Consider the following 26,672-nt stretch of genomic DNA (forward strand, 5'->3'; position numbering starts at 1 on the left):
GGCGGATACAAGCATAGCCAGCTTTAAGAGGGGATTGGATAAAAATATGGAGCAGAGGTCCATCAGTGGCTATTAGCCACAGTATATATACATGTGTGTGTGTGTGTATACACACACACATATTGGCCACTGTGTGACACAGAGTGTTTGACTGGATGGGCCATTGGCCTGATCCAACATGGCTTCTCTTAAGTTCTTCACCCAAAGGGTGATTAACATGTAGAATTCACTGCCACAGGAGGTGGTGGTGGCTAACAAGCATAGCCAGCTTTAAGAGGGGATTGGATAAAAATATGAAGTAGAGGTCCATCAGTAGCTATTAGCCACAATATGTGTGTATATATATGTGTGTGTGTGTACACACACATATATTGGCCACTGTGTGACACAGAATGTTGGACTGGATGGGCCATTGGCTTGCTCCAACATGGCTTAAGTTTTTAGGAGGCAGTTAGAGTGACCCCGTGACCTTAGATCCATGTGGGCAGCCTTGTTGGTCTGAAGCAGTAGAACAAAGCGGGAGTGCACCTTTAAGACCAAGGAAGTTTTCTTCAGAATGTAAGCTTTCGTGTGCTAGAAACACACTCCATCCTATTGTCTGATGACATTCTGAAGAAAACTTCCTTGGTCTTAAAGGTGCACCTTGGCGCCTGCTTTGTCCTTAGTTCAGGGAGGCTGTGTTTTCCTCTCAGCCCACCCACTGCCACCAGGCGAGAGGTAACTGCAGGCGGGATTCAAGGGCGTTAGGAGCAGCCACGGCACAGGCGCGTTCTGGAGCGAAGCCCCGCCCACTCGCCTCCCTTCCTCAGCTGAGCAGTGAAAAGCAATTCTCAGGTGGAGGCAGAACAAACGTTCTGTAAGGCGCGGGGCCCCATTGGCCAGCCTCTTATTAGGAGGGGCGGGACTAGAGTCCTCTTTCTTTTGAGCCAGCTCGGTCACCCACGTGGTCCGTAAAAAGGCACCGCATGGCTTTTGAGCTTTCTGGGAATTATAGTCCTCTTTCCTTTGCTATGCTTGCCTTTACCTCTATTGCAACTACATTTCCCATAAGCCCGCGAGGCAACAGGGAGAGAGAGTGCGAGGCCCGCGGCGTAACTCCCCCGCAAACCCTCTTCTCGCAAAGCACTCTGGGGTTTGTGGTTCGAGCGTGAGGCGGGAAGCTTCCCCGTTCCGATTCCCGCGCAGCGCTCTCGTCCTCCCAGCTGAGGACTACCTTTCCCGTCAGGCCCCGGGGCTCTTCCCGCGGTACCAATCCCTCTCCTCACAGCTCTTCCCCCCCACCCCACCCCTCACCACTTTTGGCGGAGACATTTGCGAAGCGAGTCTCTCCAAGATGGCGGCCTGGGGAAGGAGGCGCGCGGGGCCCGGCAGCTCCAGCGGAGGAGGCAGGGAGAGGTGAGCGGCGAGGCCCCGGCCTGCTGGCCCCCCTTGCCTAGGCCCTCGCCCCGGGAGGACTGCGGAGCGGCCTCGGGGGTCGGCGGAGAAAGACCCCGGCCGTGGAGTTGGGGGGAGATGAGGGGGCCTTCCCTTCAGCTGGGGCGGGGCTGCCTGGGGGGAGCAGAAGCAGAAAGGGGGGGGGGTGTTTGTGGGGTGGCAGCTGGCCAGGGTGCCTTGTGGGGGGACACAAGGAATGGGTTGGTGGGGGGGGGTATGAGGGGCCCTTCCCTCTCCTCCTTCCTTCAGCTGGGGGAGCAAAAGCAGAAAGTGGCCAGTTTTTTGGGGGGGGGACTTTGTGGGGTGGCAGCTGGGGGAATGGGTTGGTGGGGGGGTATGAGAGGCCCTTCCCTTCAGCTGGGGGAGCAGAAGCAGAAAGTGGGGGGTGGTGTTTGTGGGGTGGCAGCTGGCCAGGGTGCCTTGTGGGGGGACACAAGGAGTGGGTTGGTGGGGGGGATATGAGGGGCCTTTTCTTCCACCCCTTCCCTTCAGCTGGGGCGGGACTGCCTGGAGGCTTACGGGAACAGAAGCAGAAAGTGGCCAGTTTTCTTGGGGGGGGTGTTTGTGGGGTGGCAGCTGGCCAGGGTGCCTTGTGGGGGGACACAAGGAATGGGTTGGTGGGGGGGGGTATGAGGGGCCCTTCCCTTCAGCTGGGGGAGCAGAAGCAGAAAGTGGGGGTGGTGTTTGTGGGGTGGCAGCTGGCCAGGGTGCCTTGTGGGGGGACACAAGGAATGGGTTGGTGGGGGGGATATGAGGGGCCCTTTCTCCGCCCCCCTTCCCTTCAGCTGGGGTGGGGCTGCCTGGAGCCTGGGGGGAGCAGAAGCAGAAAGTGTGTGTGTGTGGGGGGTGTTTGTGGGGTGGCAGCTGGCCAGGGTGCCTTGTGGGGGGACACAAGGAATGGGTTGGTGGGGGGGTATGAGGGGCCCTTCCCTTCAGCTGGGGGAGCAGAAGCAGAAAGTGGGGGGTGGTGTTTGTGGGGTGGCAGCTGGCCAGGGTGCCTTGTGGGGGGATATGAGGGGCCCTTTCTCCCCCCCTTCCCTTCAGCTGCCTGGAGGCTTAGGGGAACAGAAGCAGAAAGTGGCCAGTTTTTTGGGGGGGTGTTTGTGGGGTGGCAGCTGGCTAGGGTGCATTGTGGGGGGAACACAAGGAGTGGGTTGGTGGGGGGGATATGAGGGGCCCTTTCTCTCTCCCTTCCCTTCAGCTGGGGTGGGACTGCCTGGAGGCTTAGGGGAACAGAAGCAGAAAGTGGCCAGTTTTTTGGGGGGGGGGGTTATGGGGTGGCAGCTGGTCAGGGAGCCTTGTGGGGGGGGCACAAGGAATGGGTTGGTGGTGCGGGGGGCGGGCAGCAGGGCTGAGGCCTGGAGGGGATGTGGAGAGGGCAGAGGTGGTGGGGATTGGGTAGCCAGAGTTGAAGGAGGAATTGGAAGGGGAGCTTTGGGGAGTCGGTTGGCTCTGAGTTCAAATCCACCCTGTGCTGGGGGTGAGGGTTGTGGGATCCTAGAGGGGGAAAGTGAATGATATGCTTGGGGTGGGGGGGCAGAGGCTGGGGCCTGGGTTGGTGCTGAGCACCATTCAAGGGGTAGTGGTGCGCGCAGATGTGTGTGCGAAGCGGTAGGAAAGAGGTAAGCGGCTTGGGGGAGGGGGTTGGGGGCAAGTCGCTTTGGGATCCGTCCCCCCCTCCCACACACACCATGTGTGAGGAAAAGAGGGCATCTCAGCAGATGGAGCCTGAGGCGATCCAAGGGCATGGAAGGAGCTGAGGTGCAGATGAGGCAGAAGGCGGTGGGGATGCCAAGAGGGTTGGCGGAGGCAGGAGGTGGAGGTTTGGGGGGGTGATGATGAGGATAAAGTTTCGGGGTGGCTGTCTGGGAGGGGGGCAGAGGACAGGCTGTGGGCCTGCAGGCAGAGGAAAGGAAGGTCAAAGGAGAGGTGGTGGTGACCCAGGAGTCGCCTCGAAGGCTTGGTTTTGATGCAAGTTCCCCACAGATGCAGGGCTCGGCTGGAGGGTAAGTTTCTCCACTGAAATGGGGAGGAAGCAGGCAAAGGAAGGTCAGTTTAAAACTGGACTGTTACTTAGAGGGGGCTTTTACACTTCACAAGAGCTGCTGTTGTAAATGTTCTTGGATACTCTTGTGATCTGTTTGTGCAGGCCTGTAAATACTCCCCTAAAGTCCTCTGAAGTGACCTCTTTGTGCCCAGCTGTTAGTAGTGGTTGAGTGATTTGCATTTTGAGGGTGTTGATGCATTGTTTTGGATTTGGAAGGGGTTGAGATGGAACTGAATGAACTTTGTTGCCGTTGCCTTTGTCATTTCTACCCTTTAAGCCATCAAGTCCATAGCAAGTGCAATAAGAAGGGACAACATGAGTTTGCTGATATTCTGCTCTCTCCCAGTGATTTGTATTAAAACTTCCAGGGGTTAACTTCTGAAGTTCTTGGCATGAAGTTGTACACCTTCTGTTCTGCGTTAGCTAGCTTCCAAACCATTGGTATGTACAAAGCAGTATCTGAGAACTGCAGCTAACTTTACTGTTGCATTTGCATTCTCGTTCAGAGGTTCTGAGAAACTTCTGTGATTTTTACTAGTTGCATTATTTTCTATTATGGCACCAGGAGATATAATTTCCACTGCTTTTTTAGGTAGATCTTAACCAAAGTTAAAGTAGCAAGTCGTGATTAGCATTTACCACAGGAATGTCAGCAGTGGTGTAGATGTTTGTAATATGGAGTAGTTATCTAATAACTGGGGCCTATAACAGGCATTCAGTATTATCTTTGTTTCCACAAGCACAGCAGGGGTTGATGGGAGTAGCTCTTAGCTTACATGCAGCTGAGCTAGCGGTGTGATGTGTTCAGATCTTTCTGATTGAAAATCTCTTCCGTTTCGTTGTGTGTTGACTTCTTTCTACTGGGAAGCTGGGAGTGCTCATTTGGGACTTTGGTTATCATCATCCTGGCAAAACCTGCATATCTTTGGATGCCAGAAATGCAGCTTGGCTGAAGAAGAGATCTGGTATTCATCAAATTACCGTGAAGTTTGTGTGTCTTTTGTAGCAGATGCTGTTCCATTCATTCTTTGCTAGGTGGCCAGGTTCTCACTGCAAGAAGCCAGATTTCTTATCAACAGAAAGCTCCAGAAACTGCTTTGTAGTGTTTTGGGGCAGCAAATCTGAAAGGCTCTGTCCCTGCCGTGAGACAGTTAAGTGTCAGGAGAGTGACATATAAATAAAACATAACAGGATAGAATCAGGTGAAATTTAATGGGGCCAGTATCTCAGACCACCCTGAAATTGGGAAGCTGGTCAGTTAGCTATTTGACAGTCTGCCTGTGATCAAGTATTTCATGGAACTAAGGAGTCCTTTATGAAAGTGGGAGGGATATTGTAATCGGCAATCTGATAATGGAACTAATGAATATTAGCTTAGAGATTTCGAGTATGTATTGCTGTTGGGCCTGTTAAAGTGTTTACTCAGTTCATGTCAAAATAAGCAGGTTAGAATCCAATCACATTTTATTTAGAGCACTGGAAGTTTTCCTGTGCTGCTTATTCTGGAAAACCCACATCCCAGGACCAGCCTTGTTTTCTGTTGTTGGCCTAGATGCCAGGAAGAGCCCCTGGTCGGCACATTGGCTCATAGGTGTAAATGGTAAAGAAATTGAAACATCTGATAAAAATGAGAATTTCAGTGACCAGTGTCTTGGGATATGATTCTTATTCCAAGAGTCTCAGTGATCCAGTGAATTGGTGTTCTCTTCTCCAAAGAGCTGGAGCTGAATGTATGTTCAGTGCACTGGCCAAGAGCTTAAAGAGCAGAGTGTTATAGCTGACTTGGATGTCACAGGAAGACCAGTGCAACAAGGCCTTCTTTGAAATGCTGGTTTGACATCTGCAAGTATTTTAGGCACTTTTATGACTTTTACATTTCCAAATGGAAGTGCTGTTTCCTGTGCAGCTTTCAGTATCCTTGAGAGTGGAGCATAATGCATGGGAACTAAGAGCATGAGCCATGAATTAGGGGAGCCAGTCCCTGGTTTAAGTTTCATTTGATCCATGAACTTAACAGTTAGGCTTCAGGATGCTATTTTTGGACCTCACCTCTGTCATCCGTAATGTGACTTACCTTATAGCAGGGGTCCCCAACCCTTTTTAGACTGTTGTCATTGCTGGAATTCTGACAGAAGATGGTGGGTACAGCCGCAAAGCCACCATGGGAGGTGGAGCCACATGCAAAGGGAGCCCAAAAGGAGTGATTTTTAATAAGGCACGGGGAAAGAAGAGTGGGAGAAAGAATAAGGCCCACACTGAGGGTGGCAGCTGCCACTTGTAACAACACTATTTTAATTTGCACAGGCAATCAGATTTCTAGTGGCCAGTCAGAAGCCCTGCTGGACAACAGCCCCATCTGTTAGAAATTAAATGAAATAAATAAATCTGGCCACACCCATTTTCTCAAAACAGTTGTTGGTCCTAGTAAAGGTATCTGCAGGTGCCATGGTGCCATATTGGGGACCCCTGCCTTATTGCATTGTTTGTAATTGCTGTATAAATACTAAGATTATTGTTACTACTTTCATCTCCACGCCCCAAGGAGTGTCCGCTGTTTTCTGGTGTAGCCGCTAAAATCCAGATTATGGTCCTAGCTTTGTCTTTAAGGTTAATGTGCTCTTCACAGTCTGACCAAAGATATTTGGTTTGTAGAAGAAATGACAGGGAAAAGCTTGAGCACAAATTCATTTCCTTGTGTGAAAGCCATTCACTTGATCTGCCATGTGTGTTTTTAAGCTGGCCAAACTTCTTAATGGGTGAAAGTTACTTTTCTTCAAGTCTGAACTTGTCACTTTTGAAGTGGAGTGAGAAGTCTACACTTGTGCCTGTTTTTCTCCGAAGTTTCACTCCTGTGGTCTGACGTTAGTGGGCGGACGATGGCGGCTTGTGGAGTGATGCTCTGGGAAAACTTTCCCACTGCTGTTGGCTCTGATCTGCGGTTCCCGCCCAGCTGCTGCAGCTCTGTTGGAAGCCATTTGGTCAAATCCTTGTGCTGGTTTCATAATGTGGCATTGTTCAGCTATAGGTTACGTTGAGACATAATAGTTTCAGCTGGATCTTGAGTTATACAAGGTTACTCTACCTAAAATTTGGGGAGGGGCCATGGCTCAGTGACAGAGCATCTGCTTTGCATGCAGAAGGTCCCTGGCTCAGTACTTGGTATTCCTTGTAAAAAAGGATCGGGTAGTAGGTAATAATGAAGGACCTCTATCCAAGTTCCTGGAAAGCAGCTGTTGAGTAGACAATACTGACCTTGATGGATCAGTGGCCTGATTGAGTACAAGGCAGCTTCATTTGTTCATGTATACTTTTGGCTGTGCCAGATAGTGGTTTGGTTGTAACTTGGATTTCTAATAAAGTGAGCAAATCCTCTAGTGGTGTTGGGTCTATTGAAATTGAATTCTTAAGCGCCTGTGATTCATATGCTCTGTTGCATTTGCATCATGTGACCCAAACGGCAAGATAGTGAGGTTTAGTAGTTTGTCTTCAGATCCTAGTCTGAGGTTTCTAATTCACACTTTGTCATGGGTGCAAGCTGGATGGCCATGGCCCAGTCACATGCTCTTGGCCTAAACTACCTCACAGGGGTGTTGTGAGGGTAAAATGGAGGTGAGAACAGTGGCAGGGGTGGCCAATGGTAGCTCTCCAGATGTTTTTTTGCCTACAACTCCCATCAGCCCCCAGCCGGCATGGCCAATGGCTGGGGCTGATGGGAGTTGTAGGCAAAAAAAATCTGGAGAGTTAAACCAGGGTTCTCCAACGTGGTGCCTACGGGTGCCATGGCACCCACCAGTTCCCTTGGTGCCCACTGAGCTTTTCAGAAGGTGGGCAGGTGGGCAAGGCAATTGTTATGAGCTTCCCTCACTCAAATGAAATGGTTTTCTACTAGAGCAGTGGCCCTCCAACCCTTTTGGCACCAGGGACTGGTTTTGTGGAAGATAATTTTTCCATGGATCGGTGGGAGTGCTGGGGGTTTTGCTGCCCCCATGCCGACACCCCATCCCTGCCCCCCATGGGGGTCTTTAAATGAGGAGTAGGTGAGGGTCTCTGCCTCACTCTGCGGCCCAGTTGCTAACAGGCCACGGACCAGGACCGGTCCATGGACTTGGGGTTGGGGATCCCTGCACTAGAGCAGGAGTGGCCAAGGGTAGCTCTCCAGATGTTTTTTGCCTACAACTCCCATCAGCCCCAGCCAGCATGGCCAATGGCTGGGGCTGATGGGAGTTGTAGGCAAAAAAACATCTGGCGAGCTACCCTTGGCCACCCCCTGGTGTAGGCTGCTTTGGGACCCTATTGGGGAGAAAGGAAGGAATAAGTTAATTAAAAAATAACCTACTTCCCCAGTGGCACTCTACCCTCTTCTTCATATATCTATGGTCCTTTTAAATCTTCCTTTTAATAAACGGACTGCCTCTAAATTTGTCCATTTGGAAGTGGTTTACCAGAAAGCTTTCACCAGCGTTTGTGAATGTATGTTGAAAAAGTATGTGTGAACATATATGAATTTGTTCCTAATTTTCAATTAAACTGTAGGTGATTTATTACCTTTTAACTGATCAATGAAATGTAAATAAAGTTGCACATTAACGCACCAATTTATGTGCCTTTTTGGAGATACCAAAAGAAATTTTAAAATGTGAAATTTCTTCTTTTTTTTTTTTTGCATGCTAAGCAGATGCTGTCACTTGTTTTTAGACTGCAAGACTATTGTTAATATTTTCCTTTCCCACATGCTTAGCATACCTAGGCATTGGGTCTTCCATTAGGAGGAATTTCCATCAGCGACTCCGCTGGTTTGGAATTGATTGTCACAACCAGCTGAAGGGGGAGCAACTAAACTCTTTAGCCTTAACATACAGATATGCAGTAGCGCACACACAGACTGGTAAAATAATAAGAAGAAGATATTGGATTTATATCCCGCCCTCCACTCTGAAGAGTCCCAGAGCGGCTCACAATCTCCTTTCCCTTCCTCCCCCACAACAGACACCCTGTGAGGTGGGTGGGGCTGGAGAGGGCTCTCACAACAGCTGCCCTTCCAAGGACAACTTCTGCCAGAGCTATGGCTGACCCAAGGCCATTCCAGCAGGTGCAAGTGGAGGAGTGGGGAATCAAACCCGGTTCTCCCAGATAAGAGTCCATGCACTTAACCACTACACCAAACTGGCTCTCCAGTTTTCTGAAGTATATCAATTTTTCTAAGCACCTGGAGTTCTGGTGTGCATGTGTGTGCATGTTCCATGTAGGTGCACACGCAAGTAAATAAAGCAGGAGAATCTTCAGTCTTAGATTCTTGGCTGCTATGGGGCATGCTTCTTGTCAGCCCTGCCTGATGTCCCCACAGGCTGCTTTGACGCTGGAGCTTCCACAGCCCAACATTGCACAGTGCTTTAGTTCTGACTGCTAGACAATTAAACCAGCTCATGTTCAGCATTATCTTGCGCTCTGGCTAGTTGTATACCAACATTCAGCTTTCTGGAAGGGGGTGGAAGTTCTTCAGCAATCATAGGCAGCTTCAAATGGTGAATGCCTTTGAACCATGTATTTTTTTTTTAATTGCAAATGAGGTAGTCACAAGGCAACAAGTAGGGTTCCCCCACACATGCCTCAAGTTTCTTGCCTGTGCCTCGGTTTAGGCAGAAAGATTCCCCCTCCTGGCCCTGCCACCCCTTGTGCTCTCCCTCCAAGTGCCAGTTGATGCAAACATCATTCCAGACAGATGCTAAACAGAACTCCATGCAGCACAAAGCTTTCCTTTGTTGTTGTTTTTTAGGGGGGGGGATGAAAAGGTCTAGAAAACTAGTGTGGGGAGCAAACAGCTGCCCTGAAGCTTTGTCCCATCCCGTTGCTAACAAAGGTGGTCTGCGGCGTTGCTTGGACTCCAGATAAAGCTCTCCCCTGACACAGCAACTTTAAAACAGTGCAAAATTGATTATCAACGCTCTCTGCATCCCAAAGTGTGATGCTGGCAGCAGGGTATTTTGAAGGGTCTGAAGGGCCTATGTGACAGAATGGAATAGCTGCTCGCTCTCGCTTGAAACCTGCCCCTCTCCAAGAATCCCACAGAACTTGCATGGTTTGTCATCCGGTGGATACTTCTGGGGAAAAACACGCCTCTGGTCTTGCCTTTCCGGAGCAATGTCAGTGGCATGGGCTTCTCAGGTCCTGCGCTTTTAGCCCTTTCCAGACCTTAAGATTACTTTTTGCATTGAGATTCCCAGGTGGCAAAAATAAAATGCTAGTAGAAGAGAGGATGACCTGGCTCTACTGTTTCGATGTGTATTTGTTGCTTTCTGTCCATAGGACTGAGGAAGAAAGTTTGAAATTGTGTGTGTGTGGGTGAGAGAGGTGCACATAAAGTTTGGAAACGCGAGAATATTGGACAGGCTTCCTGTAGTCAAGAGAGTGGTTTCTGTGCTCCTAGTTCTCTGCATCTGTTCCTAATTTTCATGGCCTCTTTATCTGCCCCTATGCCCAAGGTCATCTCACAAAGCGAGTCTTGAAATTCCGCAGCCTGTGGAAATATAAATCCATCCGAGCGCAAGCTTTTCACTGTCTTCAGTGCGGGAAGCTCAGGAGGTTCACAGGCGATAATGCAGACGAGGCTTAGCTGAGAGGAATGCTGGTTGGTGAGTCTCCAAGTTCAATTCTTGTCTTTCTTCCCACAGGGTTGCCTTGTCTGCCACGGACTGTTACATAGTTCATGAAATCTACAACGGGGAAAACGCTCAGGACCAGTTTGAATACGAGCTGGAGCAGGCCTTGGAGGCCCAGTACAAATACATTGTTATTGAGCCCACACGTATCGGGGACGAGACGGCCCGCTGGATCACTGTTGGCAACTGCCTGCACAAGACAGCCGTGTTGGCAGGCACTGCCTGCCTCTTCACCCCGCTGGTCCTCCCAGCAGATTATTCCCACTACATCTCCTTGCCTGCCGGCGTGTTGAGCATAGCCTGCTGCACCCTTTATGGGATCTCCTGGCAATTTGACCCCTGCTGCAAGTACCAGGTGGAGTACAATGCCTATAAACTCTCCCGCTTGCCCCTGCATACGCTCACCTCCTCCACTCCTGTGGTTCTGGTGAGGAAGGACGACCTCCACAGAAAGAGACTGCATAACACGATAGCGCTGGCTGCCCTGGTGTACTGTGTAAAGAAGATTTATGAACTCTACGCCGTATGATTGTGCAGCTGGGGAAAGGAGGAACCCACAAAAGACACGAAAGAGAACGTATTTAAAAAAAGGCTCCCACAGTTAACGATTGATTCCCCCCCCCCCCTTCTTGGTGGGCACCCGGGGAAGCGGTTTGGTTTATCCCACTTGTTATGTTTTAGAAACAAAAACGACACGTCACTGATTGGTGCAGCAAAATGGGGGAACGTTCAGTCTTCTCTTATGCCCCGGATGTGAATCTGCTGTGAAACAGGACACTGTGGGAGCCAAAGTTGATCACGGAATGTCAATGAACAGAAACGGGGCGTAGGAAAGCGGGAGGGGGGTTGTAAGCTTTTTCTTTTCTCTCTCTTTTTTTTGAGAAACATTTAAGTATATTGTTTAATTGTATTCTACAGAACCAGCTCAAAGTTCACTGACCATTCATTAAAGGATGAGAATTTAAAAAAAAAAGAAAAGGTCTTGCTTTCTCCCCACCCCCCTTTGGTGCCAAGACTGCTCTTGAAAAGAACTGCTTTTTTCAGGGATGCTTCAACTGATAGCAGTTTTGAGAACCCAGAGCTAGAGGGTGGGACTTGTCCTGGGCTGAAACGAGGGATGCTGGGCCTGGGGCTGTAGCTTTCCTGTACGGTATCTAGCACTGCTGTTGAATTGTCAGGAGAAGCCCTCTTACATGCTCAACCCCTCACCCCCAATTTCCCTGCATTAGCGCTGCTGGAATATTGAAGTAAACTCCAAGTTATTGCAGTAGCTCACCTGCCTTCCCACCCAAAAGTAAAACCTTGCAAAGCAGGAGCCAAAGGGTGAAAAATGAGAGACTTCCAATACTTCATTATGCCTCAGCTCAATCTATAAAATGACTGGGTGTTCACAGCTCAGTTAGCACCTGGCAGGTCAGCAGGCGATACTGTTGAGCCCGCTGGGACTAACTCCCAGTTAGGAGTCTTTAAATGGCAAATTTCGGTGAGCTTAAAGCTGAGGTGGCAACAGCCACTGTTACCTGACTTTTTCCCAAGTTCCCATGCTCTGAATAGCAAATCAAAACTTTGCTGGCAAATTACTCTCTTCCCTACAATGGTTTTCCTTTAAGTAGGGTTAGTTTTCAAGCTTTTTGTAGAGAGCAATTTGCCGGAGAAATTCAGAAGGCTTTTGCCGCATCTGGTTAAAGAAGAGGTTCCGAACTTGGTTTGCTCCTAATATAGATATAAATCCTTAAGTGGCATTGAAACTAATAATTTTGTAAAAAATAAATAGGTTGCAGAGAGCCTTTTGCCAGGAAAATTCAGAAGGCTTTTGCATCTGGTTAAAGAAGAGGTGAAGGCAGGGGTGTTGAACTCATTCGTTGCAAGGGCCGGATTTGGCATAAAAGAGACCTTCTTGGGTCAGGCCGTGTGTGTCATAAAATGGAATGCCGGGTAGCAGAGATATAAACTTTATAAAGGACAGAGATTACTACGATTGAGCAAGCCTGGCAAAGCAAACTGAGCTGCAGAAGGAAGCAAGAGAAGGCGAAGTTGCTCGAGGGCCTGATAGGAGCCCTCTGGGGGCTTGATGCAGCCTGTGGGCTGCACATTTGACACCCCTGGGTTAAGGACTGGCTTGGTCCCAGTATACAGACTGAATTGTATCAAAAGATTGCTCACTTTGCAATAAGTAGGAATACTCCTGCGGAAGGCTTTGATTAAATGAACCGATAACCACATGCCCATTGGATGGACTTTTCTTTGTAATATTGTTGGGTTTTACTTTTTTACAATGCGACAAAAATTATTGAGAAACATTGTTGGGTTGTACTTTTTTATAATGTGCCAAAAAACTTGAGAAAGTTTCGCTAGATGCGTGAGCCAGCATAGCAGTGTTTGTTTGTAATTGCTGTAATATGAACTGTGATCCCATGTTGTTGTTTTACTGCAGAAACTATCATCAGGATATTAAAAATCATGCTATGCAATAAGGCAAGTGAATAGCCTCCCTACAGTTTCACAGCCTGCAACTCCCCTCCGATGGCAGCCTAATGAAAACCTTTGTTGGCAGTGGGCTCAGCTTCCCTTTTGCTGGGCGGCCTTTTCTGGTAACATGTGGTGTTGGATTTAGTTTTAAGTCAGTAGCAATGAAATGCAAGTCTCAGAGCAGGCGAGGCGGGAGGCTGACAGCTTGTTCTGACATCAGTGGCCTTGTTCAGTCACTGGTTTTTAACTGAGTACAATTTATCAACGCAGTCTTAGGCAGAAAGCTCAGCTCTGTAAATCTGCACTGTTGGTTGCCTTAACTGCATACTGCTGTATCAGCTGTCCAGTTCTCAAGAGCAGCTCAAAGTATGGAGGGTGGGGGCAGCCTCTAGTTTCCCTTCCCATTCTGTAACGGCTAGTGCAGTGGGCTGGGTGCGTTTGCATGTCACAGGTCTCCCATTTGTTCAGACTGTGAATGAGCCAGGAAATGTCAGGAGCTGAACACTCTACTTAACTAGGTGGAGATAGTAGGCTTCCTGCTTTTGGAAACAAATCGCAGTTTGTAGTTGAGCTAGATTTGATTCTAGCGGTGCCTTAGAGACCAAAGGGATTTTCAGGGTAGGAGCCAGGTGTCGGCCAAGTGTTTGTAGAAAGTAAGAGGGGCCATCTGGGGCTTTTGCTAGCAAGGCTTCTGATGGGCCGTTGGAGATGTGATTTGACTGCATGACTGAAGGTAAGTGATGGCAGCCATTTTGTTTATGCTTGTTTAATTTATCCTGCCCTCCCCACCGAAGCAGGCTCGGGGTGGCTTTTTTTTGGTGGTTGTATCCACAACATTGTGTGAGAATTCCAAAGGTTCCCGCAGGCACAAAACGGTTGGGGAGCCCTGGTAGAAATGTCCAAGGGTCATACTTTCATTATCTGACCCTTGAAAACTTAATACCATGAAAATCTTTTTGATCTTCAAAGTGCTCCTGGACTCAAATCTAGCTCTTCTCCTGCAGACCAACATGGCTACCCTGAAACGATCTGCAGCTTGTAGTTGTGTCTGAAGTGGGCAAAGTATGCTTTAGACCAGGGGTGTCAAATGTGCAGCCCGCGGGTCAACCCACCCCGCCCAGGGCTTCAATCAGGCCCTTGAGGCTCTCTTCTCTCCCCGCCCCCCTCCTCCTGTCCTCACCCTGTGAAGCTCCAAGGCTGCCCAGGAGGTTCCCAGCTCCTGCCTTCTCTTTGCAGAGCTGCAAAGAAAATGCGGAATGGATTTTCTTTTCGGGCTTCTGGGCAGAGCAGACATGAACAGAAAATCCACTCCACGTTTTCCTTGCAATTTTGTCTGTGTGTTTCAATGGAGAGGAACTTCCCAGTGTTCCTATGGCCAGCTGAAGCTTCCTGGGGTTGCGTCATTGCAAACCAAGCATTGATGCTTTGAGCCAGCTTTGTCTCTTCTCAGTGGAGTGAGAACTAGTGCCTAGTGAGTCTTCTAACTTGGGAACCCACAGCCAAAGGGGGATATTACACGGGAGAGTTATTGCAAATCTGAGTAGACGGGGTGGGGGGGGGGGGGGAGAGAAGCTTGCAAGCCTTGCCATTTCATGTTTTCCCAGGCTGAGAGCGGTTGGGGTTTTTTTAAAGTTTTGACTGTGATCCTTGTGCGTTTCCTTGATGTTTTATTTTAAAAATTGCATTGCAAAATTCCACTATCCCCACTTTGTTTTAAACAAAGTATTGCAAGAGTATTAAGCATGTTTGCGTTTTTTAAAGTTAAAAAATGGTATCTTTAATTGTGTTGGCTTTTGTCCTCTATAAGTCTCTATTTGGCATTTATATTTTAGGACACGCAGGGCTCGGCCCCACAAAGTCCCATTTATGTCAGATCCAGCCCTCCCAGCAAATGAGTTTGATACCCCTGCCTTAGACTGAGTAGATTGCCAGGAACAAACCAAACCTGCAGTGTAAGTAAATGTTAAAAAGGAAAAACTTAATGTAGAACCATCATATTATTCTACCCTCATGCATGTGTTTTCCATTCAAGAGCAGTTTCATGCGCTTTTGTTCCAACTAGTGATTTCCACCAATTCTTTGCTGTAATTTTTAAAAGTATCTCTGCAAGCCCTCACCTGAGTTTCAGTGCAAGATTTGAACTTGAGAACAAGACTGTGAAACCTGAGCTGCCCAGAGACATGTCTATCCCCTCTCTAAACATGGTTGCTGCAACACAACCTCTGTGTGGGGAAGGCTGTGACCTTGAAACTACATCCCTCAAGGGCAGAGCCAAAACTCTCAGACTATCTTTAGCCTTTGGAATCTGGTGCAGCCAGCAAAGAGCTTGCCCCTTGTGTCTGTTCAGTAGGTCAGTTTGGCTAAGGGTTGAAGACTGCAGTTACTGTTAGCAAAGACACATGCACAGCAGGCAAAGTAGGCTCTTGCTATTGTTGGCTTGTGGATTAGGAGCTCTGAAATGTGGGAGTTTTTTTACAATTATCTGGTGCTGAACTTCCATTAACTGCCATGGGGGTTTGTTGAAAGGTGGTGCATAAATAAACTGAAATAAAAGCAAACTTGTTTCCCTTTAGGACTGACAAACTTATCTGGGCCAGAAACACAGCTGTGTATTTTCTGCTTGGAATAGATAGTGGTATCAATATTAATTTACTTATGCTCAAAATTAAAACACTGAGATAACTGTTTTTGCTATTTATAGTCACACTAGGAGCATGAGAGAGCGATCACAGGATGTGAATGGTGCAAGGATTTCTGATCTTATTGTTCTGTGTGCAATTTAGAGACCATGGGTGGAAGAAGTTGAAACATGCCACTGTTGAATTGTGCAGACATATTGTGTGTATTTACTACAAGCAATTTCTTTTTGCAAGAGCCAGGCCTGAAAAAAATGTGTAATTTGTCAGACTGAATACAAGGGTAAAATTCAGGCGGTATAGCCATGTTTGTCTGAAGCAACGGAACAAAGTTTGAGTCACCCTTAAGACCAGCATATTCCAGAAGTAAACTCCATTGGTCTTAAAGGTGCCACTTTGTTCTAAGGGTATTATAGACTCAGGATGAAAGAATACCAAAGGGGGGTTGTATACATGTTGTTGACCTAATGCAAACCAGCTGCTTCCTGTTCTCTAGGCACCAGGGCCCTGCACAGAGGTGAAAATTTAAACCATTTTCAGATACTGAAATAGCCTGGATAAGTAGTTCTGAATTCCACCCCTCAAACTAAGCTTCGCTTGAGTTTGTTGGTAAGTTACAAGTCTTGGTAAATGCCAGTTATGTGCTGTGGAAGGACAGGTAGAAGTTTTCCCAATCACCTTTATTCCAGAACTGCTCCGATACAGGGCATCACGGACAGGCAGAACGAACCTTGGGGGAAACTGGGTAGCTGTGCTAGGTTCCTAGACACCAGTCCCAGGATGGTGGGATTCTAGCCTGTGTATTAAATTCGTCATGATGGCACAGTGTTTGTGAAGAATATTCATGATTTCTACTTTAATATAGCTGTTTTAACCCACCTAGGAAGTTGGGGCTAGATGGGGAAGAAAGCTGCGTTTTCCCATCTGAATTCTTGAGCAACGTGCTTCTAAGAGGTCATATATAAAGCCCCTCCCCATCCTTCCCTTCTGCCAAGGACAAGCGCAGTGCTTAGCATAATTTGGAGAATACCACCAAATAACAGGCTGCAGCTACAAGCAGGGCTTTGGTGGCTCAGGCTAACTGGTGTCTTGGGGCACAGAGTGGGCACCATGAACTTTAGCTCAATTGCTCTCCTGTCAGCACAGAGATGCATCCTGGGACAACTTCCTTTTGTCAGCAGGCAGATATCAGAAAACAGGGAACTCACAGCCTGGACTCCCTTCCCTCACAAGCGCGTGAGCCTAAGCGACAAGCGCAGGCAAAGCAGAGTGAAAAATGAGCTTCGTTCCCTGCAAAAGATCTTCGTAGTCTTAAGTCTCTTCCTGCTATTGGTCCCAGGAAAATTTCCTTAAGAGGGCAGCCAACCTCACATGTCAAAATAGGATATGTTAAGAAGAATTGCTGAAGTCCAGATGTCCGGCAGATCCTTAAATTCCAACAGCTGGTGGCCTCTTACAGTCTGTGCTTGGAAGAGCTGGGCGAAGGAGGGCTACGACTCCTTGGTTTTCCTCTCTTTCCGGGCTCTGGCTGCCATGAAGGTGAAGAAGAGCCTGGGGAAGAGCGTTCGCAGGTACACGGCCAATGATGGTGTAAGCCCTGCAACCAGCACCTCCTTCTTCCTCTTCCCCACAGCACTGAGGACCTCCTGAGCCACCTCCATGGCTCCCTGGCCTTGGCTGGTAGCCTTGTCCATCACTGCGAAGAATAAAAAGGAAGGCCTTGAGTGGAAGGTAGGACTCTGTTACGGCCACATTATGCAACCTCTCATAGCTTTCGATCAGCTTAAGGGGAAAGTGAGATCAGAAAGCCAAGCTCAGGTTCAAGGATCAGGCAGGGATGGAGAGGGAAGGAAAGTAATTTTTATGTTAAAAATAGGATTGAGGTACCCAGGAATGAAACAAGGCAAGCCCAGTCCAGACTGGTTCTCACACCATCATTTCTGAACTTGAGCTAAGGTTTTATAAGGTTTATGGTTCCGTCCCCTGCCTGCAGCATCTCAGTACATCCATATGAGCTCTCTGAGCAAAATCAGTTCTTACCTCCATACTGGGATCCATTGCCCGTGATGGCATTCACTGACAAGTTTGTCTGAATGTAGCCGGGGCTCACGACTGTCACATTTAGACCGTACTGCTCCACTTCTGCTCGCAGGCAGTCAAAAAAGGCTTGGATGGCATGTTTGGAGGCAGCATCTGGCAAAGCACAAGAGGGGCATGTAAGCTCCATCACACATGGAACAGCAATAGTTTCAAAAGGGTTTTTTCCCCCTCCCCCTTTCCTGTTTAAGAGCCTTTTATGCCACTACGGCTTCGCAAGAGGCTTAAGTTTCAAAACTGTTGCTGCTCAAAAAGAAAAAAAAAAGGATTCTCTGTGATGGTTATTCTGTCAGCCTGGTGAGGTAGGTCTTTATTCCCATTTTACAGATAAGGAACGACCTCAGGGAGCCAGTGCCTCAAGTATGATTCAGCTCAAATCTAGCATGCTCTTCTTTGGAATGTATGGCTTTGTGCCGAACTGCAGATGTTTTGTTACAAGCTTTAACAGAACACAGTCTTCGCTGGGAAGACCAATAACGAGAACAGATGCCTGCCATTCCTCTCTATTTGAGAACTGGGAGAGAGATCAGATACCTGTACTGAGAACCTCAGAGTCCTGAAGTTAAATAATGACAATACTGCGATTAGCTATCCAATTCAAGCGGATTGCAGAATTCAGATGGCAGAATTTGGAACTGCATTAAGGAGCAGGGTGCTTTTGTGTGGTGATGGGTACCTATGGGAGGACTGCAAAGTGTAGCGCCTGGGAAATGAGGCATTTCTATTTCCCCATAAAATTTTAACTTGTGGGCAACTGGGGGCCAACTGGGGAAGAGAGAGAGAGGAGGTGGTGTAACCCTTCAACTCCCATTTTGCTATCTGAAACTGGATTCTTCTGCTCTGCAGTTAGCATCCCAAAGGAGAAAAGAGAGCATTTTTTAAAAGTATCCATGAAAGACCTAAACAACAGGAACCTGGCCTCAAACAGAAACCTAGTGGTAGTTGAAGGGTTAATCCTCTTATGTGCATGGCCTCAAGGTAAACTGCCCCTGCAATTTCTGTTTTACAGAGAGAACATGCGATCCGTCCTTTGACCTGTTTGAGCCCACAGTGGAGAAGGGCAGGAAAATGGGCAAAGTGAAAAAGATCCACTCCCCACTCAATCGTAGGCGAGTCCTCACCATTTTTCCCAGCCCAACAGCAGTGGGTTACAATAGTGTGTCTGACAGGGACCCCTTCTAGAGGTAACAAAATGCCAGGACCCTGTTTTTGAGCAGGACACTTCATTGTTGGCACCTCTCAACACAACTGTAGTAAAGCAGCTGCTTTTGTGATGAAGGGTGGCCCCCTGCAGGCTCTGCTTGACGTAAGAGATGGGAAATGACTCTTCCCACCCAGTGCTGGTAGTTTGTGCAAGCCAGAGGCTTGTATAGGAGGTTTGCTTCCCCTAAGAATTGCACACTGCCACTTCTGGAGGTCTGTAAACCTGCTGCTGCAGGTTAAGCCTTTGTTTATCTGCACACTGACACTTCCAGCCCCCCCACCCCAACCCTCATGCAGTTGGACTTACAGGCAGAGCGGAAAGGAATAGCAATTTTGCCCTGGACGCTGCTGATGGCCACAATGTGTCCTTGCCTCCTCTTGATCATAGAGGGCAGGAGGGCTAAGGAGAGAGAAAGGCAGGGGGGGGTCACAGGCACTTGGATTTGGTTTCTTCCCCAAGGGCCTTGCTTCAACCCAGCCTCGTTGCACTGATCCGTTTCCATCCCTCCCCAAATTCCTTCCCCAAGTCATGGAAACTGAATGGCATAATTTATTCTGTCCTGGGACGTTCTCTCAAGAAGCCCTTTCAACCATCTTGTCTGGTTGGAGCAAAAAACCACTCAGTGCTGGACTGGATGGGCCACTGGCCTGACCCAACACGGCTTCTCTTATGTTCTTACCTTTTGTCAAAGCAACAGGGCCAAAGTAATTGGTTTCCATTACTTTCCTGTCCACCTCTACCACTGTGTCTGCTATGGTGCCTCGATAGCTGATCCCAGCGTTGTTGATCAAGATGTCCACATGATCCATGTGCTTCAAGATCTCCTCTGCAGCTCTGACCACAGCTTTGGTGTCGGAGAGGTCAAAGGTCACAGTGTGATGTTTATGGGGCTGTTTTTTAAAACAGAGAAAGAGAGCATATACTATTATCCAAATCAGTCTGAGAGACGCAATGGAGACCGATTTGGGGGAGGGACAGTGACTCAGTGGTAAGCAGAAGGTCCCAGGTTCAATCCCTGGCATCTCCAACTAAAAAGGGTCCAGGCAGGTAGGCGTGAAAAACCTCAGCTTGAGACCCTGGAGAGCCGCTTGCCAGTCTGAGTAGACAATACTGACTTGGATGGACTGAGGGTCTGATTCAGTATAAGGCAGCTTTATATGTTCATATGATTAGGGAAATACCTGTTCAGCCACATGATAACTGGGTGCTCATAAAACAAAGTTTGGCTTTTTGTCCAGTGGTGCCTTTAAAACCAACAAGTTTAATTCTGAGTATAAGCTTTCATGTGCACACACATTTCAGCTTATATGAAAGCTGAAAACGTATATCCAGAATTAAACTTTACTGGTCTTAAAACTTGGTTCTTTTGCTTCGGACCAATGCAGCTGCACACTTGAATCTATCTTTGTGGGTGCTCATAAGCAAGTCAAGAGACAAGAAAAATGTGCAGGACTGTTCTAGAAAACTGTTGCATGGGACAAGGAAATGTTCTTCACTTCCTCCGATGATATAAGAATTTGGGAGTCGGTAAGCGAAATGGATCAGCAGGAGGGCTCAAGACAGGAAAGGAAATGAAGAAGTGCTTCCTTCTGTAACACAGAATTAGCTGACTGTCACAAGCATTTACTGTCTCTCTTAGGGGAGTGCCAACATTGGTTGGCGAAGCTGAGATTTCTGGACCATGCCCCACGCTGGCTAGGACTGTTTATCCGCTCTATAACATTTAGATAGTGATGTTTGTTTGTTTTAAAGCGGGAGCCCAGCAGCACCTCCTCCACTGGGTGGAGGCTCTCCGGGAGGGGAGAGATTGCTTCCAGTCCCGCCTCCTAAGGTACCCTTTTCAAACCAGAAGTGGCAGGATTTGATTTTGGGGCCTTCCACATGGACAGCTCATCTCTAGCCTATTATGTTTTTGTCTTTTTTAAAAAAAAAAAAATCTTATTGCATGTTTGAATATGGTCACTGACCATAAATACAACTAGCTAACTAGCCCCCTTCTCCCCTTGGCTCTGCCTCTTGGCCCCTCTCACCAATTCTTACGTTCTTGGAATGACTGTCTGAGGCACAGAGCTCCTGCAACAGGTCCTGCAGCCTCTCGCTGTTCCTGCCGCACAGCACCAGTTTCGACCCGGCAGCGTGGAAAGCCTTGGCACATTCTTGGCAGCAAAGTGGTAAAACGAAAGGACAGCGTGTCAGGAGAAGCCTGGCGTTCTCCCCCCCCCCCCTTCCTAGGCTTCGCGGACGGGCATGCAAGGATATCACGCAAAGCGTTCCAGAAGTGACACCAAATAACCTCTTTTTACCTCCAGACATCTGTTTTGTGCTCACATCTTGTGTTTTGTTTTGCAGTTCAGAGACTCTGCTGGTGAGCTACAGATGGGTAAAAAAACCCAAGTGCCTAGGGAAGCCTCATGGGGCTACAGTCCCATTTTTTCTCATCTTCTGAGGTGTGTTAAGCTGAGAGGAGGAGAATATGACTTGCTCAACAGTACCCAGTTACCTTCACAGGATATGAACTCAGGTCCTTTCTGCTCCAATTATTCTAGCCCCTACTGCGGGGTCCTTTTTAAAGCTGCTATACCTCCCCCCCACCACTCACCCATGAGCTGTGGTGGGGGGGGAGGAAGGGACGTTTGTTCCCTTGAGATCTACCCAGTCAAGCACTTATTGTAGCAAAGTGACTTCAAGATAACGCTTGATCTTTGACCCCCCCAACTGAAGATGCATATTTCCAGTCCTCTGTGGCCAAGAACTTGGAATTAAGTAGGCAATAATGAAGGCTTAGAAGGTATTGTGTGCTTTTCCTCTGGGAGAAAAAGGGGAGGTGGGGGGGGAGAGAGAAACCATCTAGGCCCTCTGTGCTTTTAGGGGCCAGGAAATAGGGTTTCCACTCATGGACAAGCCCTGAGAAGGTCTCCCACAGCCTCTGTTTCCTGTATCTGTAACCAATCTTTAAGGTCTCAATTCTCCTAACTGTTAAAACGCTTCCCAAGCTCAGAGGGAGGGAAATCAGCTCAGCTTCTGAAAGGAAGAAAACTAACACCCCACTGGAAGTGAGATGAGGAACTTCCAGGAAGTGAGGATGTTGAAAATACCCCACTGTCCTGAAAGACCTACCTTTCCCTAGGCCTGAAGTGGCACCAGTGATAACCACCACAGCATCTTTGAGGTAGGCTTTGGCCCGCCTCTGCTGCAGCAGCCGGAAGACGCCATAGACACCCAAGCCGCCCAGCAGCAGTGGGAGGACGACCGTGGAGGAGAGATCCATCCGCTTTCCTTTGTGGCAGTTCCTGTGAGAAAGAAGCACTGTCCAGGTGAGACCCCTCTCTGGCCTTCTATGTCAGAACAGCCCCATGCAACTAAACAAACCCCCAGCGGCCGCTCTGCAGGAGCGGTTCTTCTGGCAGCATGTAAAAAACCCAGCCCGTAAACAGCAAGCGAGCTGTGAAACCAGTCGGTGAAATGTCTTCTGGGTTTCTTCCACGTCCTGCCTTGCCGAAAGGGCCATCAGTTTTACTGAGCCTGCAACAAATCCTTTTAGAGGTCTAGGAAAGCGCAGTGGCCAGTGCCACATAAATGGCTGCCACAGCCAGCTTGGTCAAGAGGTGCTCAGTGATTGCCGGGGGTGAGGGTTGGGGGTTTTGGTGCTTTGCTTGTCAAGCCAGAGCCTTGGGAGCCATCCAGAACTCAGCACAGAGGTGCTTGTTTTTAAAGCGAAAAGCCATAACCCCGAAAGATCGCAGCAGAGCACGATGGCGACTGCAGAGGCTCCTGGGAAGCATCCAAAGCCACAGAACAGAATGTCACCAAACGTTGAATGAAACCTACACTTAAAACAATTATCACGACACCGAGGTGCTTGTCCTACCCTACTGCCCACTCTGTCCGTCTGTCTGTCGTTTCTTAGCAGCGCCTCCTCCATACAAGGCAAACCTTCTGAACGAACGGGCAGCAGACAGGACGGTCACACGCACTACCCCACGGGCACACACCATCATGAACAGGTTAAATGCAAACGCAGTTAAAGGATTCCCAGCACCAGGATATTTCTGGTTTTGGTTTTTAAAGCTGCTTTAAGGAAACGTGGGGATTTTATTGATATTCACTTACGGCATCTATGTGCTGACTTTAAACCTTGGTTTCCAAAACACTGTACAATTGTCAAGGCGAAAGCCAGACACCGTTATCTAGTCAATAAAACAAAATCAAAACTTCCTCTCCAGATCCACAGAACCCACTGACTGAGAGCAGGTAGGGACAAGTCGGGAGGGATGGTGGCTCAGTGGTAGAGCATCTGCTTGGTGAGCAGAAGGTCCCAGGTTCAATCCCCGGCATCTCCAACTAAAAAGGGTCCAGGCGAGTAGGCGTGAAAAACCTCAGCTTGAGACCCTGGAGAGCCATGAATGGGTCTGTGGCTCAGTGGCAGAGCATCTGCTTGGTAATCAGAAGGTCCCAGGTTCAGTCCCTGGCATCTCCAACTAAAAGGGTCCAGGCAAGTAGGTGTGAAAAACCTCAGCTTGAGACCCTGGAGAGCCGCTGCCAGTCGGAGTAGACAATACTGACTTTGATGGACCGAGGGTCTGATTCAGTAGAAGGCAGCTTCATATGTTCATATGTTCAAGTCAGCCATCTATAGGGTTGCCAGTTCTGGGTTAGGAAATACCCAGAGATTCTGGGGGTGGAGCCCTGGGAGGGCAGAGTATGGGTAGGGAAGGAAGCTCAGCAGGGTACATACAATGCCATAGACTCCAATCTCCAAAGCATCCTTTTTTGCCCGGGAAAGTGATCTCTGTGGCCTGAAAATGAGCTGTAATTCTGGTGGAAGTCCAGGCCCCACCTGAAGTTGGCAAACATACCCTTTCCCCATCTTTCATTTTTCTGTTCCTGCTCACTCTTCTATGTCCCAGCCAGCTCACCTAAACCTCAGTTTTAAAATGGAGGGGGGGGGGTGCAATTTGGCCCAGAAAACTGGCAAGTGGGGAAAATTTTATCTGCTCCCCTGCAACATCTCTGCTCAAAACCAACCCTTATCTCGAAACAGCTTTTAACCCACTCGCCCCAAGGAGCCAGGAAGTCCTGGGTTCAAATCCCACTTTGCCATGGCAGCTTCCTTGGGTGACTTTGTACCAGTCGCGCTCTCTCAGCCTCACCTACCTCACAGGGTGGCTGTTGCGAGGATGAAAGGGAGGCGGGAAGAGAAGCGCATGCCGCTTTAGGTCCCCAGAGGGAGGAAAGGCGGGCATGGACGCCTGGGTTAAAGGCTGTCAAATCGCTTCTGACTTGGGCTGACTTAACTCCCAAATCACCCCCTCATCCACAGCCTTGCTCAGGCCTGGCTACTGGAGGCTGTGTCTTCTCTGTCAGAGTCTCCTCTCCCCCTGCTGTGGCTCCCTCTCCTCTTCCTGGCATCCCTGTCTTCTTCAGGCGCTCTTGGCTTCCCATCAGGTCACCAACGCCCAACAGTCCCAGTTCACTCATTTTAGCTCCTAGAGAGAGTTTAGGCTTGGGTATAAATGAAGCAAATAAATAAAATGCAACACAAAGCTATCCCTTTGGATTAAAAAAGGAACATTACTATTAAACTAGTTGCTCTGGGTTTTTTTTTAAATGAACTTACAACTTGAATGCAGTCGCTTTTTGACACATTCCTCCTCACTGGCTCATAAATGCTATTTATGGATTACTGTAATGCCCTCTACGTGGGGCTGCCCTTGTGCCGAACCCGGAAACTGCAGCTAGTGCAGAATGTGGCGGCCAAGCTGTTACTAGGGCTCCCGAAGTTGGGAGCACATACAACCGAGGCTGCGCAAACTGCACTGGCTGCCAGTTGCCTACCTTAGGGACCGTCTCTTCCCATATGTGCCCCAGAGAGTACTGAGATCAGGTGCCCAAAACCTTTTGACAATCCCCGGGCCGAAGGAGGCCAAATTGAAGACTACGAGAGAAAGGGCCTTTTCGATCGCAGCTCCGCACTGGTGGAACCAACTACCGGATGAGGTGCGGGCCCTGTGGAGTCTTGTTCAATTCTGTAGGGCCTGCAAGACCTTTCAGCTGGCCTTCTCTTAATGTGGATCCTAGCCTTTTATAAGGTCATCATAAATTACAAGAGGAGAACATCTAGAATATAGCACCTGAAAATGTTAGAATTTAATTAATTGATGGTTTTAATTACAATTTTTAATGTAATAGCAAATATTGTGAATTGTATATTGTATGATATAATGTTTTCTTATTGTAACCTTGTATTTATGCCACGTTTTGTGAGCTGCCCTGGGTGCTGCGGTGGGGAGGGCGGGATATAAATAAAATATTATTTACATTTTTGAGACTATTTTATGTATTTCATTACATTTCTATACCATTTTTCTTCAGTTGATACGATTCTATTTAAAAGTGACCCAGTGCTTAATAAATTACCCTGGATTTACCAGAACGATCTCTATCTTGGGCGTCACACAAAAACCAGATGCAAATTTCAATTCAAGCCACAGGCAGCAGCCGAACACAACAACAGGCAAGAGGGGAAAGGAAACAGGCAAACCACCTTACAGACTGCTGGGGCCAAGGAACCGTCTCTGGAGCCCCAGGCAGAGAAAATACTTGACTGCACCCTGGATCTCTTGACACTGGAGAGAGGTAAGCTCCAAGCAAACATGGCGTCAGGTTAAGGAGTTCCATTTTGCCACTGTAGAGACTTAATATTCTACAGGGAGAGCATCCAATCAGCTTCAGACTCTATTTAGGACATTCTGATCCCACCCTTTCCCCAAGGAGCGCAGATCCGGCTCATCTTTCCTCATTCTATCACAATAATTCTGTGAGGTAGATAAGGGTGGAGACACATAGACATCCAAGTTCTCAGTCCCACATGCTAAACCAGGGTTCTCCAACGTGGTGCCTACGGGTGCCATGGCACCCACCAGTTCCCTTGGTGCCCACTGAGCTTTTCAGAAGGTGGGCAGGGCCATTGCAGCAAGGCAATTGTTATGAGCTTCCCTCACTCAAATGAAATGGTTTTCTACTAGAGCAGTGGCCCCCCAACCCTTTTGGCACCAGGGACTGGTTTTGTGGAAAATAATTTTTCCATGGATCGGTGGGGGTGCTGGCGGTTTTGCTGCCCCCATGCTGACACCCCATCCCTGCCCGTGGGGGTCTTTAAATGAGGAGTAGGTGAGGGTCTCTGCCTCACTCCGCGGCCCGGTTGCTTAACAGACGGACCAGGACCGGTTCATGGACTTGGGGTTGGGGATCCCTGCACTAGAGCAGGGGTGGCCAAGGGTAGCTCTCCAGATGTTTTTTTGCCTACAACTCCCATCAGCCCCAGCCAGCATGGCCAATGGCTGGGGCTGATGGGAGTTGTAGGAAAAAAACACCTGGAGAGCTACCATTGGCCACCCCTGCACTAGAGGATGTCCCAGGAATTGTGAGGAGCGAAGTATTCTGTTCAGCCCCCGAGGCAGTCATTTTGGGTTTGGCTCCACCTCTTGTGGCAGCCATCTTGGGAGTGGCGCTCACCTCCCCCCCTCCCCAAAGTTTGAAGGCACTTGCAGGCTCAAAAAGGTTGGGGGCCCTTGTTCAAAACACTGCACTATGCTGGTGCAGAAACTGAGAACGCCAGGGGCAATGCAACACTGTTTAAGGCGACATGAACCAGAGGGGGGCTTAGAAAGCAAAACCATTTCCATTCCACACACTTGAACTTTCTGAGGTATCTGCCAGTGACCTGTATTGGGTTTTCTCTATTTTAGAATTATGTGGGGGAAATAAAGCAATTTGGTTGTGATGAAGGAGGACAAACAGAGAGAAGAGAATTTGATTTAGTCATTCAAGGCCTTGAGTCAGGTGTGACACAGCCAACGTTCAACCTTGTTTTGAGGGCCATTTGTTTCCAGGGCACAACTGAGTACCTGCTTCAAGGATCTGCCATCAAAAATTGAGGGGAATGGCAAAGATGAATAACAAGATGCCAGACAGATGTTGGAAATGTAAAAAATATGAAGGTTCTTTCTACCATATGTTGTGGACTTGTGAAAGAGCGAAAAAGTATTGGCAGATGATCCAACAAGGAATTTCTAGGATCTTGGGCTATGAATTCAAGAAAGCTGCAGAGACTTTTCTGTTGGGATTAC

General features: G+C 48.4%; 2 protein-coding genes across 2 annotated transcripts; one reads left to right on the plus strand and one right to left on the minus strand.

Moving 5' to 3' along the window:
* The first annotated feature begins 1,104 nt into the window (after positions 1–1,104).
* On the plus strand, positions 1,105–11,115 carry TMEM11 (transmembrane protein 11). Its single transcript, XM_060260487.1, has 2 exons — positions 1,105–1,395; positions 10,150–11,115. The coding sequence occupies exons 1-2, from the start codon at positions 1,334–1,336 to the stop codon at positions 10,664–10,666; spliced, it is 579 nt and encodes a 192-aa protein (XP_060116470.1). The 5' UTR covers positions 1,105–1,333; the 3' UTR covers positions 10,667–11,115.
* Positions 11,116–15,903: 4,788 nt separating this feature from the next.
* On the minus strand, positions 15,904–21,841 carry DHRS7B (dehydrogenase/reductase 7B). The gene is made up of 6 exons (XM_060260782.1): positions 21,661–21,841; positions 20,584–20,699; positions 19,223–19,433; positions 18,850–18,942; positions 17,283–17,435; positions 15,904–16,938 (listed from the first exon to the last, which is right to left on the minus strand). The coding sequence occupies exons 1-6, from the start codon at positions 21,809–21,811 to the stop codon at positions 16,733–16,735; spliced, it is 930 nt and encodes a 309-aa protein (XP_060116765.1). The 5' UTR covers positions 21,812–21,841; the 3' UTR covers positions 15,904–16,732.
* Positions 21,842–26,672: the final 4,831 nt, after the last annotated feature.

The sequence above is a fragment of the Heteronotia binoei genome, chromosome 20, assembly GCF_032191835.1.
Source record: "Heteronotia binoei isolate CCM8104 ecotype False Entrance Well chromosome 20, APGP_CSIRO_Hbin_v1, whole genome shotgun sequence".
In the NCBI taxonomy this organism is placed as follows: Eukaryota; Metazoa; Chordata; class Lepidosauria; order Squamata; family Gekkonidae; genus Heteronotia; species Heteronotia binoei.